Source organism: Fundulus heteroclitus, chromosome 11 (genome assembly GCF_011125445.2).
Source record: "Fundulus heteroclitus isolate FHET01 chromosome 11, MU-UCD_Fhet_4.1, whole genome shotgun sequence".
Taxonomy (NCBI): Eukaryota; Metazoa; Chordata; class Actinopteri; order Cyprinodontiformes; family Fundulidae; genus Fundulus; species Fundulus heteroclitus.
In genome coordinates, this window is record NC_046371.1 from 4,801,279 (window position 1) to 4,817,347 (window position 16,069).

A 16,069-nucleotide genomic window follows, 5' to 3' on the forward strand; every position below is an offset into this window, starting at 1 on the left:
ACAAAAAAGCAACAACAGAAGAAATCTGTAAGGAGTGAATACTGTACATGTAAGAAAACAGTAGCTTAGGGTTGCTGAGTTTAATAAAACTTTAACATAAGGCTAATTTGTGTTTAGCGTTGACCTAATGGCATTTTGCATAAAGTAATTAAAACTGCACATATAACAAATAAACCTTTGCTAATCTGTTTGCTTAGAGCAACTTCAAATTGTGATTGCTAGGGAGATTAATTTTGTTGCAAATCAATATTATGAAACTATAATCTCAGTGTTTAAACGACTCAAACAGGTTTGTTGTTGTTTTTCTTTGACCTATTTTGAGGCATTTCATACCTTAATTAGTCCATGTTTTTCCCTTTGTAATTTGCAGTTTTCAACAACAAACGTAGCGGTGAATGTTTTTCTTTTACAAGGAATTAAGAGCTTCAGAAGCAGCCCTGGTTTGACACTGGAGCTGTTTCAAAAGTAAAAAAAGAAATTTAAGATTTGCTTCAAATGAAACTTCACTGGCGTGCTTTTTACAGAATGGAAGATCTGCTATAATTTATCTAAAAGAGGCATTAAGCAGGACATTCCTCAAAGGAATATCCTGCTAAATGCTTTGTAAAGTACAGAGAAATCTAGGAAACACAGACGCATCCTTCCGCTCATCTCTTTCAGCTTCTCGCCTGAAGGAGCTGTGACACAACAAAGGGATGCGAGTTAGGCCGACGAGAAAACACATCAGCATAATGCCAACTTTGTGACCGTCTTTGTCTGAGTTTCTGCTTCTTTTTCACTATCAGCTCCTGCTGCTTGCAGAAAAGTCACGTCAAACATTCATCGATATCAGCAGTTTCAACCCCATCTGTCCTCCTCGTCTTTGCCAGATCTGCATACTTAGGTCAAATTTGTTTCAATCACTTTGTTGTCTTCTGCTGACATCGTGTCTCTGCGTTCTTCTACACGGTCAGCCTGCCAGCACGCCTGTTCCACTGCCATCCGTCTGCCATGTAATCCGATGTGCAGATAGCCTCAATAGGGCCTGTCTGCTCACTCCCTGCTGCTATTTCCAACTCTGATCCCACCTGTTCAGCCTTGAGACGCTTCTTCTGCTCAGCTTGCATTCAGACACAACAGTTCTCTGTCTGGTGCATCACGTTTAACACAACGGCTATTACTATTGCTACCATTGTTTTCAAACGGAGCTTTTAAACACCTTGGAGCAGGGGTGTCAAACATACGGCCCGCCGGATCCGGACTGCCGAACAATTTAGTCCGGCCCTGTGGCTAAATGCATTATCATTATTAAAAAATTTGTCTTAATGCCAAAAAGAGCTCATCAGATTTGACTTTCACAAGTGGAGCAGTACTGCTTTTGCCATAGGGCTCCGCTTGATATATTAATGTCAATAGTTTTATTATGATTCATGCGGGGAATATCTCAAATGATATGGACACTATAAGGGGAAAGTAGGAGAGGAAAGGAAGAACAAGAAAAAAAAGAAAAGGTGAAAGAAAGAGGAGATAAAAGGAAGAGAATGATAAAACAATTATTGAAAAAAAAACATGTACTTTGTTTAATTGAAAATCTGCAGTTCCTATATTGTCCACGAGGGGCGCTGTGTTTTAATTAGCAGATGGTAGCACTGAGCTTCAGATGTGGAAAATTTTAAATAATTTCTTAATTTTTATCTGTTTGATTGATTTTGTCATGCAGGACAGTGTTTTTAAGTTCCAAAAAATGTGAATAAATGTTTTTCAACATTGTATAATCACTGTGATCAGTTCCTATGTATAATGCACAAGTAAATATTTAACTGAGTAAAGGTATTGTTGAAATTGCACATACTTTTCTTAAAAACGCTGAGGTTATTCATAATATATTGTGTAAAAGTGAAATTAATTTAATATAAAAATAAACAACAAGTTCACATTTATTAGTTCTATTTAATCTTGCAATGAGTTAACTCGTGTGGCCCTCTTGAGATCAGATTAAGCTGAATGCGGCCCCTAAACCAAAATGAGTTTGACACCCCTGCCTTAGAGGCTGTGTGTAGTGTTTTTAACCCTTTGTGTGGTCGCAGTTGGGCTACGTCACAAGGAGGAAATGAGGGAATCAAATGCAAACAACTGGCAGAATCCAAACAGATAAGAGTCGGGGAACATGAATCCATGTGCCACAAGAATCTGTATGAACACTGACTGAAAAAAAAAAAACAATCCCCCCCCATAAACATGCACTGTTAAAGGCAAGAGAGGAAGCATCTATGGCGGCACAGGTAATAAACAGAAAGAGGTGAAAAACACCTGGGAAAAGAACACGGGAATTCACATTTCTAAATAATCTTCTTAATCTTTTTCTCCCTTTCAGGAGTTATGATAGCAAGTCATCTGTCTCCATCTCCCCGATCTTCTGCATCTTCTTCTCTCACTCCAGCTACCTTCATGTCCTCTTTAACTCCTCGCTCCCAAAGAGAACCTCAACTTCAACGTCAAGTCTACGTGAAAGATTGCTGAAGATTCAGACAAAGCGTCGCATGGAGTTTATTACTTTGTAAGAACTTAAATATATTTCCTTTGGAGCATTTGGTTATGAATTTTAACAAATTAGGACTCCTGGTAAAAACCATAGTAAATCTAGAGTTTCCCCCATTAGCCTATAAAAACAGAGAAATTGTGCCCTTTTAGATTTTTTTTTTTGTTACTTATGCTGGGACTACTTCTTGTTCAATGGACAAATAAACAGGAAGGTAGAAGGATAAAAGGAGAGAAACAGATGAGACAAGATGCTAAATGGGAGAAAAGGTGAAAGAGAAAGAGGAGAGAGCAATGTAACATCCTCTGAGTCTGCTTCTACACCTGCAAAGAGAGGTATAAGAACAGTAGAACCAGCTGATAAAGTATTACAGGTACAATCAAGTAATGCCTTGATACCATCACTGAAGAATATACAGTATTATTTAATACCACATGTACAAAGTGACAGCTGAAGATAATAACAGGGTTTTCCTGTATAGAAGTGAATCTGTAAGCACCTGGATCCAAGCACCTGTAGGTGTTTGTGAGAGTGAACTTGTGTCTGTGAGGTTTATCCATGAGAAAAATGCTGAGTAGTGATTGTGAGGACCCAAAGACCCCCAGAGCACCGAGGCAGACGCCAGGGGAACCAGAACCCCAGATGCCCAAAGGGAACCCCAGAACAAAGGTGCCTTAGAGGGGCCAACCCAGGGAAAGCTGCCTCCCCCATCCCAGATCTGAAATGATGCTCAGTAACAATTGTCCTGTAACATTACCAAAAACAGTACAAAGGAGCTGGATGGCAAAGGAGCGAAATGATCAGCACCACTTCCTGTTGTCTCTTCCAGGGCTGCAGGACATTAATTGCATCATTCTGACCGTGCAGCCCTGGTTTGGGAGTTCTTGCAGCGTCTTCGTCACACGTCTTCTGGGCTGAATGTCTGAAAACTTATATACAAATACTGCAGAAAGGGAAAAGGGAACTCTGAAAACTTCACAAGGATGAAAAGGAAAGCACCAAGAACTTTATATTTAATCAAATAAATGGCAAAAATATTCCCAGTGATAATGAGAAGGAGCTCGGGAAGGAGGACGCAGGAGGAGGCGCTGACTGGATCAGGGTATAAACTGTGTGGAGGTTGGCCGGATCAGGACTAGGGATCGGTTTTATTTGTTCTCAGCAGCTTACCTTTTTGTACCTGGGAACAGGAAGCTTCATCCCATCAAACATAAATCACCAACACAAACAGTGAAAGCATGCAAAAGAAAAAAAGATGGAGAAAAGAAGGAACGACATGTGAAATCATAACTGAAACTGTTTAATCAAATTAAAAAGAGAACAGTTCACAGATTTATTTCTACAGAAAGAGATGAAATAATAAAAGCCAGTCTGGACTTACATTTGTTGATGCAGTAAACCTGATCTTGGTTAGTTTGGCCTCATATTAATTAAGATCTTTAAAAAGTTTGAAGCAATAAATTTGAGCTGGCTTTTCATAATCCGTCAACAAAAACAATGGCAGGACAGAAAATCCCATCCAGACATAGAAACACTGCTCACAACGGGCCGCTTGCTTGGCATTTTCCCATTAATATTTCAACATTTGCTTTAATCATCTGATTATCATATTATTTCCATGACACTGTTGGTTTTTATTCCTATTTATGGTATTTGCCTGTTGCCTTGTCAGTGCTGAAGGTTTTTGATGTCAAAGTTTCATTATGCGGGTGGAGGAGGTTCTGATATGGAAGCCAGAACAAGGGTTACATTTTTAAACAATCATTTCCATCTGGGTTTTTATACCCTCTGTGTCCTGATCTTGTTCAAAAATATCATAAATAGTAAAGACCTTATAAGGAAACTCACCACATTCTTACTGAAACAGGACTGAGTTGATGGTTTTTGGTAACTATAACGGGTTTTTAGATTCTTTTGCCGGGTATAATTAGCCAGCTGACAAAAACTAGGGAGGGGGGGGGCGGGGGTCAAGCTGGACACGGATCTTAAATTTGACCGTCAGATTGGGACCGTTGGTAAATCAAGATTTTTTTTTATTAGAGGCAGCTAACTAAAATAAAGTCTATTCTTTCTAGGCAGCACTTTGAGACAGTAATCCACGCATTTGTTACCATTCGGCTGGATTACTGTAATGTACGTTACGTAGGGGTCAGAACTCCGTCCATCACGAGTCTCCAGAGGGTTCAACATGTTGCAGCTCTTCTTTTAACTGGCACTCAGACATTTGAGCAGATTCCTCCACTTCAGCTTCCCTTCACTGGCTGTCCAGTCCTTTTAGGATTCCATCCATCCATCCATCCATCCATCCATTTTCTAACACGCTTATCCCTGCTGGGGTCGCGAGCTGTCAATGGGCGAGAGGCGGGGTACACCCTGGACAGGCTGCCAGTCTATCGCAGCCTTTTAGGATTCATTTTAAAATAATATAATTTTTTAAAGCCCTCCATGGCCTTGCCCCATGCCATCTGCAGCATTATATACCTACCTGCTCTCCCAGGTCGGCTGATCAGCAGCTCCTCAGTGGACGCAGGACTAAACCTAGAGGAGATGATGCTCTAGCTGGCAAAAGTTGTGGATAAATGACTCATTAAATAAGATCGGCATCTTCTCTGGCTGTTTTGAAATCCATTCGGAAAAGTTTTTCTTTGAAACCATATTGGTTTTATCTTTTATATATATATATATATATATATATATATATATATATATATATATATATATATATATATATATATATATATATATATATACACGTTTCAAATAATCAAACTAATTTTAATACCAAACAAATGATGAGTTAATTTACAGATATAAGTGCTACCTGGACCTAGCCTGGCCAGCCAGACTGACCTACGTTGTGTATTTGGTTTGGACAGGCTCAGACACACAGCGAGGTAGGCAGGAGTTTACGATGCGTCACATTTTACCCATAATGCAGCAGCACTTTTTAGTCAAGATGACGGCTGCAAGAGAGCAATGTTTTAATGATGTCCTTGATTATGTCCTGAATGAACTGGATGCATCTTTAAAAACTCAACTGGTTGCTCTAAGAGCTGAAACAGAGGGTGGAGTTTGCGTCACATCTGTAGTTTTCTGGTTGCTTCTGTCAGTTCCGCCTTAGAAATTGGGCTCTACACGCATCTCTGCAGACTGTTACATCATGTTTATGCCGTAACTCATAAGTAATTCCACCTTAACCCAATGACTGGATGTCATTCTTCCACAACGTTTCCTTCACTCCAAACTGTTTTCGTATCTACCAGTTTATATGAAAGTCCTCTGCAGCTCCACTGGACAGATCGTGTTTCAAGAAAAAAACTAAGATATTATGTAAAACAAACTAAACCTGTAAAGTCTCAGACATCAAGGAGGAACAACTCTGTGATTGGCCAATTACTGGATCCTTCTAATTAATTGGCTGGATGGTGTGTCACAGAAGCCTGCGTTTGATTGGTTGATTGCTCCTGGTAGATGGAGGCTTAATACCCTTAATTTTAGCTCCTACCTCCTGTTCCTTGACCTTTCATGTGGTCAACAGTAAGAACTCTATCACGAGGAGGAAAGGAGCTACGGACTGCTGTGCCGAATTCGGACAGCCTTTAACTCCGACACGTAGCGGAAAAGCACATGGATGATGCGAGTCAAGTCCGGGCCTACAGCCTTCTGAGAATGAACTACAAAGTGCCCGCTCTCTGCTCTCCGAAGATTTTCGTTGATTTCTGTGAGGGCGCTCTGCCAATAAATCATGTCATTCGAAGGATTGTGGGACACCTTAAGGTTCCTCGGCAAAACTAGCCGCGGGTGGAAGATTACAGGCTGCTTTTCTTACGGACTGCACTTTTTGGACAGCACTTATCATGGAGACCACTGACACACTTTAATTTTGGCTAAAGAGTCCTTACTCTATATGGGTATTCAGATTGAGCCTTAGTCTTGATGAAGTGAAAGAATCAAACTTGTAAAGCTTTCTTTTAACAAAGCAGCTGGACCCAGTCAAGGACTGACCCCCTTGTGGGCTGTGATTCCTTGACTGTTTCATAATTGTAGTTATATAACAGTTATGAAGAAAACTCCTGTATTTGTTAATCAAGAGTCAAGAGAGTTTTTATTGTCACCACGTGTTACCGTGGCAAAATTTCTCTTTGACTACTCCGGTTCACATTATACACATTACACATAATAAAGGCAAAAACACCAGACAAACAAACAGGCAATGAACAATGGTGACAGGTTGTTTTTTTAGCATTCAGGAGAGTCACAAGATAACAAATAATTAAGTAGTAAGGTGTTTATTGTACAGTGATAATATGAGGCTTCTTTTACAACAATGTGCATTTAGATATTCTGAGATGATAGTGTGTAGTAGGCAATAACATTAAGGTGATAGTAACAGTGGGGTGGACTGTAGTATGTATATATTTGGTTTATCAAATTCTCTTGCTTTTGCTTTTTTGTAATCTTACAGAAACACATTTTGTTTCTGAACGGATGGATAAACAGAGAGATGGATAACAGATGAATGAATGGATGGATGGAAGGTTGTAGTTAGATCAGTTACTCCACACCTTCTTTTTACCCAAATTCTCCATTTGTCTGATGAAGCAGAACCTAGACAGTGAGCGGCCTGATCCCACTTGAAGATAGTCATCTATCAGCCAGAGGCTCACCAGAACCAGCATTAACGGCTCAGTGAGGAAATCGCTATCGATTTGGCTGCGGCCACGCTGTAGCACCTCTCTCAACGATCCTCCCGTCTATTGGACATTTCGTCAATATTCAAAGCTGATCTGAGACATGTTGAAGAGAAGCTGAAACATAGTTTCACTTTCTGTATTATAAAAGTGGAAAACAACGACAAATTGTCTTTTAAAGCCTTTTTAAAACAAAACCATACAAATCAATGAGTAGAAAACATCACAAACATTTCTAAGAAACTGAGCCAGAGGATGCTCTCCCACGAAGGTGTGGGCAATGAAAGTGGCGTCAGCAGACGGGAAGGAGTGAAAGTGTTAGTCTAGGTTGCAGAGTGGGTGGTGCTGAGCAGACAGGTCGCTGTCTCGTAATAAAACTGTCGGAGGATGTTTGATTCACAGAGAGGGGGTAGATTTATTCAGAGTTGTATTGTAAGGAAATGGGCTAACACAATCAAACTTAACGTCTTTTAAGAACGACGTTAATCCACATTTACACCACAGTTTAGGGGCAGAGACTGAAGTTTCCTCTTTGTATCAGCGACGACCAACAACTTCTTATGGAGCATCAGGGTTAAAGCAGATCAGAGGATTACTGTGGGGGACGACCACAAAGACGTTTAAAAACCAAGAGGACGATTTTAAAATCAACCCTGAAATGAACCAGAAACCAATGAAGTGACGTAGGGTGATGTGCTAGCAGGGTTTTAGTAGCAGTTAGCTGCCGAGCACCGGCTGTAGTCCACCAAGTGATGCTCGTCTCAGGCCAGATTAAAGTGCATTACAATAGTCTAAACAAGTCGCAGTAAACGCATGGATTAAAATCTCTAAATGACGCAAAGAAATAAGATTTAGCTTGAGTAAGTGGATAAAAACCGCACCAGACCCCAGAGGTAACCTGTTCAACAAATTTGGGGTTGCTGTCGAGCAGAGCTGGCTAGTAACTAGTTACATTCACTCAGTTACATTTACTTGAGTAACTTTTTGAACAAAATGTACTTTTAGGAGTAGTTTTACTTCACTCTACTTTTTACTTTTACTTGACTCATTATTACTCAAGTATTGCTACTCTTATTTGAGTAAAACTTCTGGCTACTCTACCTGCTGTGAGTTACTTCATGAATAAAGAACAAACTTGTTTTTACTAAAAATGCACAAGAGAGACCTAGAGTTTATGTTAAAGTGAGACTTCTTATTTGTACACAAGTTTTGTTATTTTCTATCTGCTGAACTCATTGAACCATTTGGAGGTCACAATAACAATAAATAGTAGATACTGTCATTGGGAGTAGTTTGCACTGTTCTAACATACTGTATATACATTAAGTGCTGTAAGTATTGCTTTCAAGTTTAAAAAAATGTTAAAAAAATTTTTTTAGAAAATAGTTTCTTCTTCCTGAATTTGTTTAGCAATTATGTTATTATTGTATTCTTTTATTTTTGTCTTTAAAATACCATAATTGTCACATATCCCTATAATTTCTCTGTCTGATTGTATGTTATGATTAGTTACTCTACTTCAGTAGCCTTCTTACCAAATACTATTTTACTCTTACTTGAGTAATGTCCTGGCTGACTACTTTTCACTTTTACTTAAGTAAAAATATGTTAAAGTAGTGTTAATCTTACTTAAGTAAAATTTTTGCTACTCTACCCACCTCTGCTGTCGAGGCAACAGGCTTCAAATGTTGACTCAACTAATTTGGATCTGCAGCAATTTTAGAGCCAAACATCATAACTTCAGGCTTAAAATCATTGAGGAACAGAAAATTAATTTACACCCCTGCCTTAATTTCTAACATGCCATCAATGAAAAACAAAACTTTTTTTTCAAACTATAAGTTCAAATTAAACTGTCAATACAGATAATGTGTTTAAATGAAGTTTTAACAATTCGAAATCTGATATTTCTGAAATTCCTGCTTATCTTAAACTTCTACATGATAGCGCTTTGGCTGGTCAGCATGACTGGAAAAGCGCTATATAAGTTCAGTCCATTTACCATTTCATTTACAATTTAAAATTGAAATATTAAAAGTATCAAAGCAAATCTTAGCTCCTTTCATCTGATTGTGCAACACCCTTTCTTGCTGAGCTGCTACATTTTTTATCTTTTTAGATCACAAGCTAAAGATCGTGAAATCTTCAAAAAGTATAACCCCCAAAGCTTTATTAGTCAAATTGTTTTAAAAAAAAAAAAAAACACATCAGGAGTCAGAAGAAGATCATGTCACCCCACAGAATCTGAGCTGTGACCCGGTAATTTCCCTTTTGCTCGGTTGATTTACTGGTGGTTTGGGTCATTGCCGCTCCTAATGATACACTCCTATCTGAACACTGATGATCTGGGTCTGGACCAAACTCCCTCCAAATCTTAGTGTTCCTATCCTGGGCGCTTCTCCGTTTTCCTCTGCTTCGCTCAAAGGTTCACTTCAACTCTCAAACTGGGTTGAGTTTGAGACGAAAACATCCGTAATTCATGATGATTTCCTTCAAGGTCAGAAAAGCCCTAAACCCCAGAGGACGACCAAAGTAAAGCCTGGGGGCCGTTTATGGCCCCTGAACTGACTGTGTGGCCCTTGACTGCAGCTCAGGAATTATACAAATTTATGTATGTATTATTTTTTCCAATCGAGCCCCAAAATAATCCGCAAACTGGTTTCCTTTATTTTAATTAGACAAACATTCAAAACCATTTTTAACCTTTAGATCAGGGGTGTCAAACTCATTTTGGTTTAGGGGCCGCATTCAGCTTAATCTGATCTCAAGAGGGCCACACGAGTTAACTCATTGCAAGATTAAATAGAACTAATAAATGTGGACTTGTTGATTTTTATATTAAGTTAATTTCACTTTTACACAATATATTATGAATAACCTCAGCGTTTTTAAGAAAAGTATGTGCAATTTCAACAATACTTTTACTCAGTTAAACATTTACTTGTGCATTATGCATAAGAACTGATCACAGTGATTATACAATGTTGAAAAACATTTATTTAAATTTTTTGGAACTTAAAAACACTGTCCTGCATGACAAAATACATCAAACAGATGAAAATTAAGAAATGATTTGAATTTTTCCACACCTGAAGCTTAATCTGCTAATTAAAACACAGCGCCCCTCGTGGACAATATAGGTACTGCAGATTTTCAATTAAACAAAGTACATGTTTTTTTTCAATAATTGTTTTATCATTCTCTTCCTTTTATCTTGTCCATTTGTGAAAGTCAAATCTGATGAGCTCTTTGTGGCATCTTATTGGCACATTGCCAGACAGGACACTGGGCAAAAAAAAAAAAAAAAATTTTTTTCATAATGATAATGCATTTAGCCACAGGGCCAGACTAAATTGTTCGGCGGGCCGTATGTTTGACACCCCTGCTTTAGATCTTCAATGACTTAAAGGTTTATTTCCTATGAAAATATCTGACTCCTTCATTTGTTTCAGCAAAAATGCTGCATGTTCAGTATATTTTTAAGATGGCAAAAAACGTCACAATTTTGTGTTTTTTTTTTTTTTCAAATCCATTGGTACGATCTTGGCCTTTGTGACAAAAAGTTTGTACACCCCCTTGTCCTGAACCACGATGCTTCCATTGTGCTTTTCAGCTGGTATAAAACACGTCTTCAGTCAAGTTAAATCAAAATGTATTTTTGTTGGACATTAGAAAATGATCTTGGATGATCACACCCTGTATAAAAACAGTATTAACTAACTAGCCATCAATATCAAAGCACAATAGAGCAACAAAGTAAATTAACACCAACAAGAGTGGAAGATGGATAACTGACGCTCAGAGTGTTAAAAGCTTGTAGGATTAAAAGCTGGGTAGAATAAATTGATTTTCAGCAATGGCCTATAACAATCCATGTTCTGTAATAAAGGCTGCACTGTTGGTAGTGTGTTGCCTTGCAGCAAGAAGGTCTTGGGTTTGAGTCCTGGTCTGGGGTCTTTCTGTATGGAGTTTGCATGTTCTCTCTGTCCATGCCTGGGTTCTCTCCAGGTACACCAGCTTCCTCCAAAAGGTCCAAAAACACGAGTGCTAGGTTACCTGGTGTCTCTAAACAACCTGTAGCTGAGTGTACATGCAGGGTCCGAAATTAACACTCGCCAGTCGCCAAATGCGAGTAAATTTCCCGTTTGGCGAGTGAATTTCAGAGGGCTAGCTGCCACATGGCGAGTAAATGTTTGTACCAAATAAAATAAAAGTAACATAAAAATAACAAAACCCATATGATCCGTTCACAGCTCTGTCCATCCAGAGCTCAGTCTAGACCCGCCTTCTGCGGTGCTGGTTCAGCTTCTTTCACATTCAGAACCAGTCATGGCTGCTGGCTGGATCAGAAAACAGATCTGCTAACCAGATACAGTCTAAAACGCCAATTAGTCTGTTTATAAGTTTCGTTCTTATTTATTCTGATTTTTTTTAACTACCTGCGCTGCGGCTCTGTGCTTCACCGCTCTTACTGCGCCTCCCCCGCCCCCTCTCAGAGCAAGGTGCTTTTATCAGCGACCAGCCTTCAAAACGTGAATCGCTATGTTTAATGTCCTTCCACTCGTACCAAAATGTTCCAATTAAAGTCAGTAGGAGAGTCGGTAACTGTTTTTCATGCTCTTTTGTTTTTAACGACACAGAACCAGCGGTGCTTCAGTGGGCGTGGTGCGTTGCGCTTGAATTCAGGTGCGCAAAATTACGTTACATGTAACCTGTAACATCGGGGGCGCAGCGCACGAGGGTAAAATCCAGCAGCGAGATCAGCGTAAAGACGCAGCGTGAACCCTGAGTGCTTTAAGTGTTGCAGCTGAGGGGAAAATTTTGAACCATACACAGGGGCGGTTCTGAACAGGGGCCAACAGGGGCCTATGCCCCTGTAGAACTGTTCCTGGCCCCTGTTATGGCCCCTGTACTAAAAACATGATGTTAAATTTCTTAGGATGATAAAATGCTGACAAAGATAACGTGACTGACTGGTCATTAGGATCAGTTGCATTTTTTTCGTTTATGGTTTTACCCAATAATAAAATAACAAAATAACACAGTAACTTCTTGTTACTGTGCACTATTTTATTTTTATATTTGTATCATGTTCGAATAAATAAATAAATAAAATAAATAAATAAATAAATAAAAATAATAAAAAAAATAAATATAAAAAAATAACAATAATTAAAATCAAGCTGTTTCACGTTAAGCTCCCGCTGTATTGAGAAAAGATCAGGGGTCTGCAACCTGCAGTTCCAGGGCCACAATTGGCTCTTTGGCTTACTTAATATTTTAAACGATGAAATGTTGACCTGTTAAGTCCCCCCCCCACCCCCCCAATCTTTTGTTCTGTGTGAAAAAACACTGGCCCCACCCTGACCCCCCCTGCTACATTTGGTCTAGAACCCCCACTGACTGTACTGGCTTGATGAAACTCTGCCTAATCACAAATCAGGCCAACATGGATAGAATAATGATAATCTGTAGTGTTTTTTATCGCCTGGATGTGAATCTGATAATTCATATTGTGTCTTTTATAATCAACTACAATATATATATATTTTTTAATTCAGGAAACAAAGATTTCTCTTCCAGGTTCCAGTCAGCCACGCCCCCAACCACGCCCCCCATAATTAACATAATTTCACTCTTAATTTTTATAAAAGTTGAGGTCTGGTCAAAATTAATATTTTGGCCGGTAAAAAATATGCCTGGCCGGTTGATTTTTACATCTACCGGCCAACTTGGCCGGTGAATAACAAAGTTAATTTCGGACACTGTGTACATGGTTGTTTGTCCTGTGTGACGGTTGGTTCCACTAACTTACCTCAGGATGGCATGTGAAGGAGGAACATTTTCATAATAAGGCTGTTTAATTTCAACCACCATGTGTGTCTAATATAACTGGTACGTTTTGATAGTGGAACATCAGACGGCCCATTGTTAAAGAGAGGGATGTACTTCTGATTATGCACAGACTTTGACATCAGACACTTTGAAGTTATCCCTGGAGCCTGTACTGAAACTTCGGGTTTCTTTTTTATTCCCATCATTAATCGGTTTGCTCCTGGGCTGGATTTTCTAGGGCAGCTGGTAATGGGTAAATTCACAGTCATTTGAAATCTGTGCCAGTTGCGTATTTCTTTTTCCACTCTGCAGAGTCTTCATTAAGATCATTAGCTTTGATAAAACCTTTAAAACACTTGTGAGCATTTTCAAGCTTTTTGTCTGGAGACCTTAGAGAATAAAGAGGCCTTCAGCTCCCAGATGTCAGAGACTGGACCTACAACAGCCACTTCTCAGTAAATCAGAATATCATCAAAAAGTAGTTCATTTCAGTAACTTTATTCAAAGAGAAAATAAATATATAATAGGGAGATTTATATATTTCAACGCTTTAATATTAGCCTGTATGTGCTAATTCAGATGATTCGGTCCTACAGCTCAGGATTTTAAAAGAGAGATGTGTTCCTGCTGAACAAGACGTCCATCTCCTCTACAGAATCTGCACTTAGTACCTGGTCTGGGCTTCTTTTGCATGAATTACTGCATCAATGCAGTGTGGCACAGCGAAGATCAGCCTGTGGCTCTGCTGAGCTGTCCAGGAAGCTCAGATTGCTTTGATAACGGCCTTCAGGTTCTGTTTGGACCGGTTTGCTGGCCAATCAAGAACAGTAACTCCATAGTCATTGGAATACCTTTTGGTACCTTTGGCCATGTGGGCCCGTACCAAGAAGAAACTCACCGATCCGATAACCGCATCGGATACTGGCTCCGATATTGACCAATTAGCTGGACCGGATATCAGTTGATTGATGCAGATCCAGCATTCCAATTCAGTCATTTATTTTTCTTTAATTAATATCAAACACAGCAATACAGTTATGCCAATCTAGTCGCTTCTATTCTATGTTTGCAACGGCAGTTACACAGAGCAGCCGGACCTAGTCAAGTCCGCTATTTGGAAACATTTCAAACTTGCTACGCCAACAAGTCCGACTGCAACATGCAGCATCTGCAATGCGTAAATTGCGAGGGGGGTGATAAGGTTGGTAAATTCAACACCACTAGTTCAAATAAGCTCCTCCGAAAGCACCATGCTAAAGAACATGCAGAACTTTTTTAACAATGTTTATTTCAAGCCTGATAACTTAACTCACTCGGCAAAGTATACGATTTATTCATTCAACCATAGTATCGGATCCGTATCGGCCGAAACTCTTAGCCCAGGTATCGGATTGGATCGGAAAAAAACTGGATCGGTGCATCTCTAGTACCAAGTCCTGCTGAAAAACCAAATCTGCTTTGCTGTAAAGCTTGTCAGCAGAAGGAAGCATAAAGGCTTTAAAATGTCCTGGTAGATGGTTGAGTTGACTGTGGACTTCAGTAAAACAGTCAAGGTAAGATGGTTTTGATTTCTTTGGTTCAGGAATTGTTTAAAACAAGGATTGTGAAACCTGAAGTGCAAATCCTGCATACCTTAGTGTACCTTAGCTTGTGGTGGCTCTGACTCTAGCCACAGTCCACACCTTAAGAATCTCCCCAAAACTCCTGAATAGGCTTTGCGTTACAAGCAAATTATTGACTAATGATTAATTATTGATTAATGGTTAATTATATAAAAATTTGTTCCATCCAATTAACTGATGACGTCTGCTTAGACCTTCTTTCAGTGTTGTAGTATGGCCACCATCCCGCAGAGGGGGTGATGCCGGTCAAGTGGAGCCACACACTGCAGTAGTGAGAGAAAAAAGGGGCGGCCCAAACAGAGTCGGGTTACTTTTGCACCGTTTAATTACGACAAGGACGCAAAATGCTCCTTATGCGGATCTGTTTTTAAATATAAACACACGCAACAAGCTCCTTTGGATTTCAGTTAAATAGCTCCCATTCTACCGGGCTGCATGGCAGAGCAGAGTCAACTTCTCAACCAAAAAACACTGATGTGCTCAGAAGGCGAGGATGTGATGACAGAAACGTGGAGGACATTATGCAGAAAATTTTAACATGATAGACAAAGACATGATGCCATAAGCACGGTTGGTGGTGAGGGCTTTCGCGGGGATTATTAGCGTTTCATATATTTTATTCAACTTATTTATTTCTATTTAGTAACCTAGCAGGTTCCTGTTTTGTGACATTTTATAACTATGTACAAGTTTAATAATGTGTGAGAGTTTTCGGTTTAATCAGTCAGTATTTAATACAGATGGCACAATTACCTGTTAAAATATAATGATGTGGCTCTTTTAAAATTCAGCATATTGTAAACAAATTAGCCCTTCATGTTATGGAAAGACCCTCTTAATACAAGAGAAAACTAGAGTATTCATGAAAATGGCTGCTTATCAAATAATTGTTAATCAACTTTAACTCATTAATCCATAACTTGCATCCCTAATTTAGTTATCCATGCGCCTTGCGTAGCTTTTTAAACCACATTTTCCTTTCTCTAAATTTTCCACTAATCTGCACAGATGCAGCACTCTGAACAGCAGCTGACTGTTGAACAAATGTCAGGCCAGCAGTTTTCCTCATGGTGATGCGGGCTGTAACATTTCTGCATCAAAAATGTATTCTTTATTGGTCTTGTAAAATTTCTAAATTTTGTGAGAAACTGAAATAAAAGTTTTTTGTAGCTGTGACCCATAAAATTGGCAGAAAGCAATACTTGCATAACTGGATCTTCATGAGTCTCCCTTCCTGAACCCCAAACTCTATAAATTAAATCTCTAAACCTGGCATCTGTTGTGCCTCCATAGTTTCTGCCCTCAACAGTAGATTGACACGATTACTGTGGCCAGGAAACATCGCAGTAAGAAGCCACAGGTTTCCTGTCATACCCAAAGACAAGCCTTCTGTGTGCTTCGAC

General features: G+C 39.3%; 1 protein-coding gene across 2 annotated transcripts in view; it reads right to left on the bottom strand.

Annotated features, from left to right (window-relative positions):
* doc2b (double C2-like domains, beta) overlaps nt 1–16,069 on the bottom strand; it is a 228,646-nt gene that overhangs the window by 78,571 nt on the left and 134,006 nt on the right. Inside the window, exon 3 of one of the 2 annotated variants that reach the window (XM_036142767.1) lies at nt 3,689–3,712. The exons of the other annotated variant lie outside the window; for it this stretch is intronic. Within the exon in view, the coding sequence (XP_035998660.1) occupies nt 3,689–3,712 (24 nt within the window). The remainder of the gene's footprint in view (nt 1–3,688; nt 3,713–16,069) is intronic. 2 annotated transcript variants of the gene reach the window in all.